This window comes from Channa argus, chromosome 11, assembly GCF_033026475.1.
Source record: "Channa argus isolate prfri chromosome 11, Channa argus male v1.0, whole genome shotgun sequence".
Taxonomy (NCBI): Eukaryota; Metazoa; Chordata; class Actinopteri; order Anabantiformes; family Channidae; genus Channa; species Channa argus.
Window position 1 is genome coordinate 13,962,198 of NC_090207.1, and position 13,070 is coordinate 13,975,267.

General features: G+C 38.1%; 3 protein-coding genes across 22 annotated transcripts in view; 2 read left to right on the forward strand and 1 right to left on the reverse strand.

Moving 5' to 3' along the window:
* Positions 1 to 4,295, forward strand: part of ank1a (ankyrin 1, erythrocytic a) — a 76,077-nt gene extending 71,782 nt beyond the window's left edge. For all 20 annotated transcript variants that reach the window (XR_010915550.1, XR_010915551.1, XM_067521181.1 and 17 more), the window contains one exon: positions 402 to 4,295. Coding sequence is in view for 3 of the 20 variants with exons in the window: in XM_067521174.1 (XP_067377275.1) it covers positions 402 to 455 (54 nt within the window). In the remaining 17 variants the exon portion in view is untranslated. The remainder of the gene's footprint in view (positions 1 to 401) is intronic.
* An 825-nt stretch (positions 4,296 to 5,120) lies between these two features.
* Positions 5,121 to 9,280, forward strand: LOC137136123 (eukaryotic translation initiation factor 4E-binding protein 2-like). Its single transcript, XM_067521209.1, has 3 exons — positions 5,121 to 5,554; positions 6,846 to 7,040; positions 8,095 to 9,280. Exons 1-3 carry the CDS (start codon positions 5,419 to 5,421, stop codon positions 8,124 to 8,126), a joined length of 363 nt encoding a protein of 120 aa, XP_067377310.1. The 5' UTR covers positions 5,121 to 5,418; the 3' UTR covers positions 8,127 to 9,280.
* A 1,612-nt stretch (positions 9,281 to 10,892) lies between these two features.
* On the reverse strand, positions 10,893 to 13,025 carry spaw (southpaw). The gene is made up of 3 exons (XM_067521198.1): positions 12,740 to 13,025; positions 11,556 to 12,370; positions 10,893 to 11,458 (listed from the first exon to the last, which is right to left on the reverse strand). The coding sequence occupies exons 1-3, from the start codon at positions 13,023 to 13,025 to the stop codon at positions 11,306 to 11,308; spliced, it is 1,254 nt and encodes a 417-aa protein (XP_067377299.1). The 3' UTR covers positions 10,893 to 11,305.
* Positions 13,026 to 13,070: the final 45 nt, after the last annotated feature.

The following is a 13,070-nucleotide window of genomic DNA, read 5'->3' on the forward strand; positions in this document are numbered from 1 at the left end:
TAGAGAGACTTGCATTTCTAATGTAACGCCATGACATTCCTGAGATTACTGATATTCTAAGTGACTAACTAATGAATGTGAACCATGTTTGCCAACCATTTTTGCTTGGATGCCTCTGTAGATCTGATGTGTTGTGTTAATGACAGTTTACAAAAATAAGAAAATAATGTGTGTGATGTATGAAGATCACTTTTTAAGACTTTTTAAGATGGACATTTTCAACATCAGGGCTGTTTTGCCTGGACTGTGTCACAACTGCACAGCACTATACATACTCACATTTGTTCTGACTTACCGCAGCTCGCATGCCAACCACTCTGTAAATTCATTATGACATTTTATAAAGCAGCAGGACAAATGTATAGCTTGTCCTAAATCAGTGTGTTTCCCTCTCTCCACAGGGTTCGTCACAAGATTCAACCCCTTCACCAAAATCATCCTATATGGACACATGACCAGCAGCAGCTGACGAGAGGAGGAACACTATAAAATGGAAGACACACAGAATTAACGGCAATAGACTCTAACTCAATGACAACCACAACGGCTTTGCCGACTATCAGCACGTACCAGAAGACAAAGATATGGATTAACTTGTAGTTTTTATTAACTTTTTTTTAAAAGAAACCATGGGGAAAAAACATCTACTATTAGGCTAGAAGCATGATTTCGTATAAAACAAAAAATGAATACAAACAAACAAACAAACAAAAAAACTAGCAACCAAAATGTGCTTCCTGTTATCTGTATCAGCATGAGTGACTGCTGCAGCATGGCCTGTCTTTAACTACAAATACTGAGCGAATACAGGGGTTGGTAAGGGTGAGGATGGATGGGGAGGAGACAATGCTGTATGGGACAGGCATGCAATGTGGGGTATGGTCAATCCATTGGCCTGTTTTCTAAACAACAGGGAAAATGTATCAGTCAAACTTAAGAAATGGGGGAGGGTAAAATAATGAAAATTACAAAATCTCTAGGCAACAGGTCACTCCCCCTCCTCTCTGCCATACTCTTCCAGCTATGAACATCACAGACTAGTTTTAAACCTGTCCCAGTGCTCTCGAAGTCCAGTAAAGCTACAGTTATCACCCAAGGATATCAGTGTTGTACATAATATTGTAAGCACTAAAATGCTCTACGTTACTCTGTGGTACATGTGTTGTTTATGTTCTAGGATCCCTGTGCGATGCCACTTATGCTGCTGTTTCAGGTACATAGGAAGTCCCTCACTGTTTTTCTCCTTTGGTTTGTTTGGTCTGAACCTATGTATTACTCTATATATCTTGAGATATTTGTGGGCACAAGGACATACAAATGTTGCGTCGCTCTGCAGTTTTCAACGTCTGATTTTTGTGTGTCAGGTTGTTTGTTTCTTTGTGCTTTTCATGTGTTTCACCCCTTGCTTTTGACATGTCATACTGTGGAGGAAAGTCATTTACTGTATTGTGGGTTTTTGAGAGGGGATGCAGTTTTCTGGGGTGGACCTGCCTCCTTGACCTGTGTGATGAGAGTGATTTGTCTTTTTGAGAAAGAGACTATGACATCTATGATGAGTGACAGATTATTATTATTAAGATTAACATTCTCATCATTCAACTCCTCCCTCTTACAGTGTGCTGTATCCTTGTAATGTTTGTGTTAATCAGATCTGTGTGAGCCAAATACCAATTTCCCTATTCACCCTCAATCTTGCCCTTATCGCCCTACCTCCACCTGTCACCCTGTCACCCCTCTAGTCAGCCTCTTGAAAATAGATGTAGCAGTCCTGCCCACCTCCAGCAGGGGGCAGGATCCCACTTTCAGCTTGTAGCACTGTCTGTTTTACCTCATCATGCAGTATTTGATACCACCAACCATGAGGTGCACTTACAGACCATCTCACCACCACCAGAATATGTCACTTTCTGAGGTTAAAGTAGCTGACATTCTGGTAATATTGTAGCACTTGTTTGACTGGGTAAAAAGCTAATGGTCAGTTGGAGAAAGTGCAATGTTGAAGATTGAGGACGTGTTGAGCTTTAATGTTTGTCTCCTTGATACTTATTTTGATTGTAGCAAAGATAGTCACCTATCACTGTGATGAGAAACTGTAAAACTGACCCGCAACTGTGAGCCTGACCCTTCCTGAAGTGCGTCTCTTGTTTCACTATTTTGTTAGTGTCTTTTGTCTTTTGTTCATGATTTATTGTCTTAACTGTACTGAAGCAATAACTGCTCACTATAGGAAAGGATTGTTTGTTTGTGCGAGTGTGTTTGATTGTGACAGAGAGAGAGGATTTTAGGTTCATAGTTCATGTTCTTCTAAGCTCGGGCGCTTCTACTTCTACTTCTTCATGCAGAAATGATGTCAGAACATTAGTGTCCCATATTTGTTCACTTTGCCTATTTTAGGAAGTAAATAGTTAAGTTTTACACTGAATATTGGGCAAACATTGGTATGACTTAATGCCAGCCATCTCATCTGCAAAGTAGCCAGTCGCTCTCTTTTTTCAGATAGCCTACTTACTAGGGAATGTAGGTGTGTTCATTCATAGTGTTTAAACTTTATTAACATGCATATCCACCTTGAAAGAAGTCGGATTGAGTGTGTGTTTGTCTGTGTGAGTGTCTATTCAGTCCTGGATATTGGGACATGTCAGAGTTGTGATAATATCACAGAAGTAATATTACAAACCGACAAAGAGCAGAGGCTCTCAGATTATACAAGTAATTCAAATTCACATATTTTTTGAAGTTGATTTACCTCAATAACCGTGCCATCTCACAGGACATCAATTACCTATATGCATTTTTTCAATCATTACTCAAGAAAAATACTTTATTATGTAAAGTATATAAGTCACATAAATGTTGCAATAAACTCATGTCAGTAAGTATTGATTATGGATTCATAGCAAGAGATGATGAATGTAAAGTCTTAGTATGCTGTAAGTTCATTATTGGGTAGAAATCTGTGTTAGTTCTGTGGATAACACAGTATTCACTCGATTGTTTCAACTCAGTATCTATTTAATCCTCAAACATGTTACTTTCCTTTCATTTCATTACAAACATACATAAAAATCATACAAGAGGGGTGATTTAAAGACACTAGCCACAAGTGGATTTTGGAAACTTAACAAATGTCTTTTCATCAGATTTATTTATATTTTATTATTTTTATAACAAAAAGATGTCAACAAAAATGACACAGGAGTGCAAAGGTGTAGAACCCCTTATGTAACAGTATACCGTTTGCTCTCAAAGGGCTCATTATTATAGTATGCTTGGGTCGGTTTGTGAGGCAGGGGCAATTTTGTAAATCCACTGCTGATGTCAGGGTTAGAGCCATTGGGGGGTCAGATGAAAACACAATAAGTGGGAACAGCTTGAATTTCGATGGAACTGTGGGGAGGCTCAGTGGTTTCGATTGGCTTTCAAGATGACAAGCATTTTTCCTCAACACAGCCCACCCCTGATCTATTTCTGTCCCCTTACCAAATAAAAGACTGTGCCTATTCTAAGGCTTCCACATGGAGACAGTTTGAAAAGAGTCCAACTAAGAGCAAGCAGAGGGAGGAGTGATTACATCAGAAAAATGAACGATGGAAACTGAGGGCCCTGCACTAAGGGACTACTGAGATAATACCATGCACCAAGTTCATGCAAAAATATTAACTGTTGCAAAAACTAGAGAACACATGTATATTCCTTTAGAATGGATTGAAGACATTATTAACGCAATAGCATATTACTTAATACTAAGGAATGCAACTGCGCACATGCACAGAAAATGTTTCTAACATAAAAAGGTTTTATATGTATATATATATATATATATATATATATATATATATATATATATGTGTGTGTGTGTGTGTGTGTGTGTGTGTGTGTGTGTGTGTGTGTGTGTATGTATATATATGTATATATATATATATATACATATATATATATGAAAAATATGAAAATATATATATATTTACTTAGAATGCTATGCACCCTTACTTGTCAACTGGGATTATACTTATGTTATGGATGTACTTTTAAAATCATACAGCTGTAGCTACCAAGAGACTGTTGAGTTCTGGGTAATGCCTGCAACCTGGGGATACATGGGGGTCTTGTGGGTGTTTTAACCTGTTTTGTTTGCTTTTTTTTATTGTTATGAAGAGTCAGACATGAAGTTAAAATATACAATATTTAAATTTAAAGCCTTTTAATCCAATAAAATCCAAGGACATCTATTGACAATTTACTCTGTACACCAGCTCATTTACAAAATTAATAAATAAATGAAATGTCTTTGTGTACAGTGTGTATACTTTTGTGTGAGACATTAATGACATATGCAACTACGGATTTTAACAAACCATTCTGTGCATGCTACTGAGTAACCCTTTGAAAATGATGTAGATATTTAAGTACCAAATGTTTAACATGGTAAGGCAAAGAGCTTCAGAATGCTGCAAGTGTATTTAGAAACAAATTACTACACCAGTGGTTAGACTTTGTTTGTTAGGGGTAAAGGCCAAGTGTGTAGGAGACTGTGTCCATTTTCAGCATCCAGTCATTGTTTTCAGTTCCACAAAACCAGCAGCCATTCCTGGTGTTTGCCATAGATTATCCTACAATTATACTGGTTGTAGTTTCTTTAGCAAGCAAGTAAGGAAAATGTCCCTTATTTTAACATTTCATTTGTTGTTCAGATGGAGGATTTTGGCGACCCTATTTAAGGGTACGACTCCACCACACCACCTATTTTTTTATTTTATGTCCTTCCCGCTTACCCCGTGAGTTCAGAGTCGCCACAGCGGATCATTGGCCGCATGTTGATTTGGCACAGTTTTTACGCACACAGTAGAATTATCATCTTTCTGACTCTTTTGAGTTTTAGTGAAATGAGAAATTATAAGATAATAAAGGAGAATTAATGGTAAAGCTGCTGTGTTGTATTGCATCAGATTGTTCAGGTGCAGCTAATGGTGCTTATAGGTGTATATCTGTTAAGTATGTTTTTGCAAGCAAACTGTGTACATCCATAGCACATATGTGGTGTGTCGGCAGGGGGCAGGATTTGTCCATTTTATCCACCTCGGGAGCCTTTTCTCCTGCAGCCTGTCTGTTGTTTGTGTGCCTGTGGAGTGGAAGCGGAGGAACGTGTGCTCAGGTCCTTTTAAACAAAGAACCTGGACACTTTGTGTGTAAGAGACTGCGTGCGTGTTGTAATGTGACGAATTTAGATACAACCTATCATAATTTGCACTTATGAAAAACAGGTATTTATTTTTATTTATCTGTAAGTAACCATTCTGCCGAGCCAAAGCAATATTTTAAACAGGCACGGTGCAGCTTTGTTGTTTTGTCAGACCAAGACTTTCTGCCTGCTTCATGTTATTTAGATAGCTAGCTTTAGTTAATTACAGTTGAGAGAAGATGTCCACAGACTGCCAGAAGACCACTGCCAAGGCCATCCCGTCAAGCCGGACAGTGACTGTCAACGACGCGGGGCACATGCCCGATGACTACTGCATTACTCCCGGAGGGACCTTCTTCAGCACGACCCCTGGTGGTACGTACTGATGTCGTAATTGCAAGCCGAACAAATGTCCTAGATATTTATACTCGTATCCAGTTGGCAAATGCCTAGTTACTAAGTGTGGGATGAATACTCAGGCTAACTCCATTAGCTCAGCTGCTGTCAAACGCCACCGCCGAGAACAAGCTACTAGCTATTTCTGTGCTAATTGCTAACGCTAGCTAGAAAGCGTGTTGTTGAGAAGAGGGAACATATATAATTACAAATTCGTTAATGTTACGTTGAAACTAGACAAGTGGATGGTGTAAAGTTAGTGCACTAGTAGCTCATACTGCAGGCACATGTTTTCGGTTTTGATTGATGGTCGTATCAGCTGGTCTGTTTTTTGAACAGCAGCGACACCAACGTTACCTTCCCCTCATACGTCACCGACATCTAAAGCTGTGATTGGTGCGTTCCGTTGTGACCTCACACACTTGTGCTTAACTTGCACATCAAAACCAACAAAATAAACATTTGCACATAATGAAATGGGTAGATGTCAAAAAATAGGTTCTGTCCCTTTTATTGAAATGTAATAAGCACTATTCAGCATTTGATAGTCAAATCTATTATTTTGGTCATCAAATTCGTTTGCATCTAGTAGAGAACTACAACAGATAATGATTAGAAAAAATCACTATTATGGTAATCAAGTAATGGTTTTTAAAATATTTTATTTAAAAAAAATCAAAATGTTTTTTTAAGGTCTAAGATATTAACATTCTTCTTTTCTGTAGTTTGTGTCTTTGATTTTCTTGGTTTGACGCTTTCAAATTGTAGTCTTGGATGGATTTTTTTTGGGCTGAATATTTTTTGCCATAAACTCAATTAATATTCAGTTAATTCAGAAATGAGTAGGCACATTAATAAAATGGTTGGTGACCTTCCTTAATACGCAGTCTATTACCTATAACCACTTATCTTAGGGTTGTGGGGATGCTGGAGTGTATCACAGCACTAATTGAGTGAGAGACGGGGTGCACCCTGAATAGATCTCCAGTCTGTCTCAGGGCTAACCTATAGACATAGACAACCATTCATACTCCCACCTATGTACACCTGTGTTTGCAATTTAAAATCACCCATGTTAAGAAGTGTCAAGATAAAATGTGCAACTGCACATACTTCCTTCTAATGCATACATTAGAAGGAAGTATGATTGAAGCAGTATATGTTAGTCAGCTAACGCAAGTGACACTTTAGTGCTCGCTCCAATCTACAGTAATACAGTTAACCATTTCTATTTGTTATCGCTTTTTCACTTTTCCTTTTTAAACAAAAGGTACCAGGATCATCTACGACCGAAAGTTCCTGCTCGAATGTCGCAGTTCTCCTGTGGCCAATACTCCTCCTCGAGGTCTGCCCAACATTCCAGGGGTGACCAGGCCTTCCTCCAAAAACACCAGTGAGAAGACTCATAATGGTGAACTGGTGAACAACAACAACAACATCAGTGAGACTGATGGCAACAACACCGGTATGTTGACACCTCATACGTTTACAGGGTGACCATTTAGGGTGATATATTCAGCCCCAGATTCAAACGTAAATTCATTTTGCACTAAAAACTACAGCACTGCTTACAACCTCTGTAGTAAGCTGTAATGAACTGCTTGAAGACAGTTGGATTGAGAATTGAACAAGAATGAGGGTATCTCTGGGAACCAGGAGTGAGAATACATGAGACCATCCTTTTCCAGAAGTCTTTTGACACACAGAAACACACCACTACTGGCAGTCTGTTAGTGATGAGGCAGTGTTGCTGATCTGTCGTCAATGCAGTTTGGCTTATAGACAAACTCGAGTAGTAAAAACGAATAATTAATAGCGTTCTTTATTGAATAGAAATATTTGTAAGGAATATTATTATAGTCAGATATGTGTAGTAAATATGTCTTTTATCAGTAAACACATTTAAGTTTCTCCATCATTTCCATTTAGTCATGAGCATGAAAATTGCAGTGCATCACATAGAAAGATTATTTGTCTAAAACATTTACAAAATAAAATGGAGCATTATTTGCTTATACAAAACATTAGAAAACACCCTGGTCATTACCTGGATTATTGAAAAATTAATTCATAAACTGAAAGCAATGTTTATTTAAAGAATTGTTAAATTTAATGCATTTCTGCCAGTAGAAATACAGTTCATGTGCATTCATTAGCTGAAGGAAATCTACCAATTTCAGAGTTGCTACTTCTACCCCAATTTTCATGGCATTTATGTTGCAATTTTTTAGGACGGGTAAGAAAATGATACACCTATCAGAAATATTGCCCACAGAGCGTCAACTGGCTGAGTTTTTTGTAGCTGGTCAAACAGTAATAAGTAAAGGATAAAGCTTTTTTTTTTTAATCATTAATCAAAATGTAATGTGGGCTGCAAATCAGAGGTCTGGAACCAGGCTTTAGAGGCAGGCAGCACCATTTCCTAAATTTGGGGCTTTTTTATCCCTTTGAAAATTATTCCAGATGCTGTGAGGCAGTTAGTACTCTGTTTGTGAAATATATTTGTCTGTCTTTTTAAGGTGATGACGCGCAGTTTGAAATGGACATCTAGTTGGTGCCGGAAGGAGTGTTAAGATGTCAGATTTACCATCAACATACTGTGAAGAGAGGCTCAGGAGCTCCTTCAATTTTTATTTTTTTTTCTATTCATTCAATGAAGACAGAGGTTACCTGTAGTATCCACATCGTCATAGTGTTTTCAAGATTGTCTTTGCCAATCCTTTTAAACACATCTGTTAAGAATCCTTTTATGCTCATGCTTAAATATGATTTGTGTGTGAAAAAGTGTGCCTTCCTGTAGTAGCTACAAGTTTAAAATCATCTTTGATGACACCAACAAAGCCTCATCCCTCAGTGCTGAAAGAAATGAATGAAAATTAAGATACAAGTTTTAGAATTTTTTAACCATTCCAGAAGGGTTTGTCATTTCATATGTTTTTATTTCACAAATTTCCTGACACCTATCTTCAGATTCTGCCTCGATCTTAAAAATTAGTTCTTCACCTGAAGTGAATGTAAAGCAGAATTTTGTTGATGAAATTTTGAAACAGATTTGTAGAGTGGCAAAAGGCATTAAAGCAAACCCCATTAAAACAAGCAATACTTTTTATTTCATTATGTATTAGTCTGTGTATGTTGCATACTATTATGTAGATTCTATTTTTACAGTAATCTGCACCTGCACCTATTTCTTTTAGCAACCTGAATACTAGTTTCCTTGGAGGGTTCCATCTGAAAGAGTTAAACCTAAAAACATTTCACAAGCACAACAGGGTTATGTGGAATTTAACAGTTGAAGACTACAATACAGTCGGGAGTGATCAATCTTGATTTTTGACAGCTTGCTTTGCAGCCTCCAACACTCACCCACCCTAATTCAGCACAGTTCATATCAGAGGAATTCCTCAAGGAGCTCACTGGCAGCTGATAACCTCAGTCAGTGGACTGTTTAAAGAGAGGTCAATATACAACTGTACATAGCTCTGAGAAACTCCTTCTCTTCATTCAACATTTCTACTTCACCTTAGTTCCTGGCACTTTGTTGATTCACTGTTCCATTTTTTTTAAGTTCTTTGTGAAGTGGCTTACCAGGCTTCTCTGATTGAAAACATTCATCAATGTGTGGAGTTGAAATGTTCTCCAAACTCTGTATTTTCACTTTCCAAAATCTGTAAGTAAAATTGAAAACAAAATTATCAACATTAATTAATATGACAAGTTGGGTTCAGCTTGTGATTGACTGGTTCTTGGTATAACAGCTTTTCACAGGTGCAGACTGTAGGAGGCATAATACCTGTTCATGGGTTTACTGATTATATGCAATACATATTTATGTAACTAAAAAGTAACCCATAGTATGCCCACAAATGTTAGCCCAACTACTGAATAAATAAGATTATCATTAAGCACACATTTGTTACTAGATTGGATTATTTGCATTCATTTCCAATAAAGTGAGGCAGTACATGGTCAGGTTTGTTCAGGATATACAGATTGTAAGAACTGACACACAAAGGAGATGATACCAAGTTGCTGCTAGTGCTTTTTATGTTTTATTTTATACCAACAGTGTAAAGGTCGTACCACACCATCATTATTGCAGATGGCCTCTGTGAAGCCATTAGGGCTGCAGCTAACGATAATTTTCATTATGAGTTCATTTGCAGACCCTATTCTTGAATATTAGTTTAATTTATGATTTATAATTAATAATTATATTTATAATTTATTAGTTTTATTTATGGTTTATAAACTGAATAAATGTCCATTGGCCTCTCACCTCCCACCTCTCTGAGGTGGTGTCTTTAAAAACTCAACAAATGGTCCAAAACCCAAACCTGTTTAGTTTACTAGAGTTATAAAATGTATTTTTAAAAAAATAAAATTAAGGAAAAAGAAAAGAAAGTTTCTATTTATTCTTATATAACTCATAAGAGTTATAAACAACACATTGCAATATTTACCATAGTTAATTGAACATAAAAACCCTGTTATTTGGAATAGCTTAAACATATAAAGTGGATAAAAACACTAAAGCATGGTTAACTGTGCAGTTTCAACAGTTGACTTAATGAGACTTCAGTCTGGACATGTCTCCTAAAGTGTGGATTGGACAGTTTCTGCTGATCAGTTCCAGTCTGTCCTGCCCTTCAGCAGTGTCAGTATCCAGGTGTTGACTCCCCCCTATTGTCCCACATTGACCCAAGTGTCTTGGGTCTAAACCTCCCCTTGTCACCTCTGCTTCCTGACACCCCCCACTCAACTAAATAAACAAGTGCTACTGCTTTTTTCTCCCCCACAGATCCATCCTTTAGTATACATTTTGTGTTGTTCCACTTGGTGTGCCTGTTTGATCACAATCCACAAAAGAAAGCTGACCAGAGAGGACGCCTATGATCTCTGATGATGTATTCACTGTTGTAGACCCAAAGATGTAAATTAGAGGTAAGGACAGCAAATACACTAAGTTGTTAGCTGGTCAAAGAAGTCAGAGACAAGTGTGATTAGGATGTGGATGAGTATCTGGATGAGCAGGTTGAACCCCGGAGGGATGTTTTTGTTCTTTCAAAGGTTTTCTGTATAAGAATGTGTGCATTTTAATTTTTACACTAACTGATGGGAGATTCGATAGATGTAAAATTAAATCTGATGAAATAACCTCTTTCAAGCCCTGTATATTTTAAGACACTTATAGAAGGAGGTAATGGCCACAATAATTGATTTTATGAGCAAATGAAATCTTTATAAAAGTTGAAATATCACCTCTTATTTACACTACATCTATTATCTGTCTCAAAATAAATGTTCTGATGCTATGCTATTTCAACAACTTTATTCCACCATACATATTTCAGCTTTCACAAATTCAATTTCAAAATACAGAGTATTCAAAACCTAAACTTAAATTGCTTAAATTCAGTAGTAAAGTCAAAACAACTTATGTGAAAATAAACAATTTTAATATACTTTTGATATTTTATGTACAAAATATACACAATATTGCATAAATAGATAAAAAATATAATTGCATAATGCTTACTCCATTTTAAAGATAGAAAATACTATTGTTTACCACCCAGTATGGGTGTAGTATATTTAAGTCATTTGCCATGTTGTAAATAGCCATGACTTTTAAATATTTATCATCTGAACATACATTTGTTAAGATTGTAAAACAAAGTTTAAGTTGATGTTCTTGTGACTGTGGTGAAACCAGGTATCTTTGGGCTTTCAGTGACAGCCACACTCTTCCACAATCATGTCCTCATGATGCCTCAGGGCCAAGTCATCATTCTCGTAGTACAGCATAGAGAGTGGGCTGAGGCGAGTTGGCACACAGGATGAACAAGGCACTTTTTCTGGGTGGTGATGTCGCAGGAGGCTCTGAAAAATATATTGGTAATACACATTTATAAGCTGGCAACTAAACAAAAACATTCTAAAGAGTTAAGTGATTTTGCAATAGAAGGAGTCATCCTACCTGCATGTATGCGTGATTGGTGGGCTGGAAGGTCTCATCCAGCGGTGTAGGACACTCTCCCTCACAGCGATATGCATTATAGCGCTTAGGATGTATAATCCACTCATCCCAGCCGATGTGGTCAAAATCCACCCACATGTCTACTCTCCTACACAGCGGTTTCTGGGCCGGCCCAGCTGCGGGTGCAGCAGTAGGTGAAGATCCACCAATGGCTCTCAGTCTCTCCAGTCTGTTCCTTTTGTGGCGTCGACTCTGACTGTCACTTCTGACTCTTTCCACAGCAACATACTTGGAGTTCTCCACAGTATGAATGAGACTGTATGCAGCATGGCCTTCCTGAGACAGGTTATGTTTGGAGAAGATGACCATCATTACCCTGTTTGTGGTTGGATGGTGTATATTTCTTTGCTTCAATCTCAAATTCTCAAACAAGGACTTCTTAGTTACATTCCCTTCCTCTCCAGCACCACTCCCATTGTCTGCCTCTGACTGTCCTAAGGCTTCTTGACTCAACACACCATCTCCCTGGTACAACCAGTATTTTAACAGAGCAGTCACATTAAAAACCTTCCAGGAAGACTTTATGCTACTGGGTGATGTTTCCAAGCTCCCCAGGAAAAGCTTCTCCTCCTGGCATGAAGTGCTATCCCGGTTACAGCTGTGCTTCTGGGAGTGGTACAAATCCACAATGGCACGCTTGGATGCAGAGAACGCTGGTAGTCTGATTCGAAGTTCTGCCAGCTGAACCAGTTCACTAGTAGAGATGGAGGACATGTCAAATGTGACTGTCCATCTTTCACCAATTTCATGGCATCCTAAAAATGATACAAAACATGTAAATGGGAACTCAAATTAACACAATGCAGTTGGGATGATTCTCAGAAAACCAGATCCCTGGACAAATGTCAAAGCACTGAGGTGGGAGGGAGAACAGGACAGGATGTGTATTGAAACCCCCCTGTGCAAGGATGTCTGAGGGCTAATATACACACCCTCTCACATGAAACAGAGAGACCCTTTAAAGTCGAATAAGCATTTTGACACTTGTTGTGTTGTAAAAAAGAAAGGGGGGGGGGGCTGATACAACTGACCAAATAACTGCTGGAGGAGAAGTACACTGAGGAAAAACTAATATTCACGGACATATAAAAACATTGTTACAAAAAAATAAACTGTTTACTTACCTTTGGCCATTAGACTTATGACAGAGTCTGAACTGTGAGCTGGCAGGCTGTCACCTTGTGTGGTAACAGCGTTGACAGCCACTGGTGATGAGGAATCAGCAGTCCTGAGGGAGCGATACAGCTGCATCATGTATAGAGGGTATCTGCTGTGTTGATTAACTGAGCGATTTCTGTATGCCAAACCATTCTCAAGGCCTGTGTGAAATCTGTGGCTGTGACTGGAGAAAACAACTCCAAGAGAGCAAATGAAAAGTGTGCAACAAACTGCCAGGACTCTAGCTTCCATTTTAAGTGTAAATCACAAAATCTGCACAAAACAAAAATAACAGAG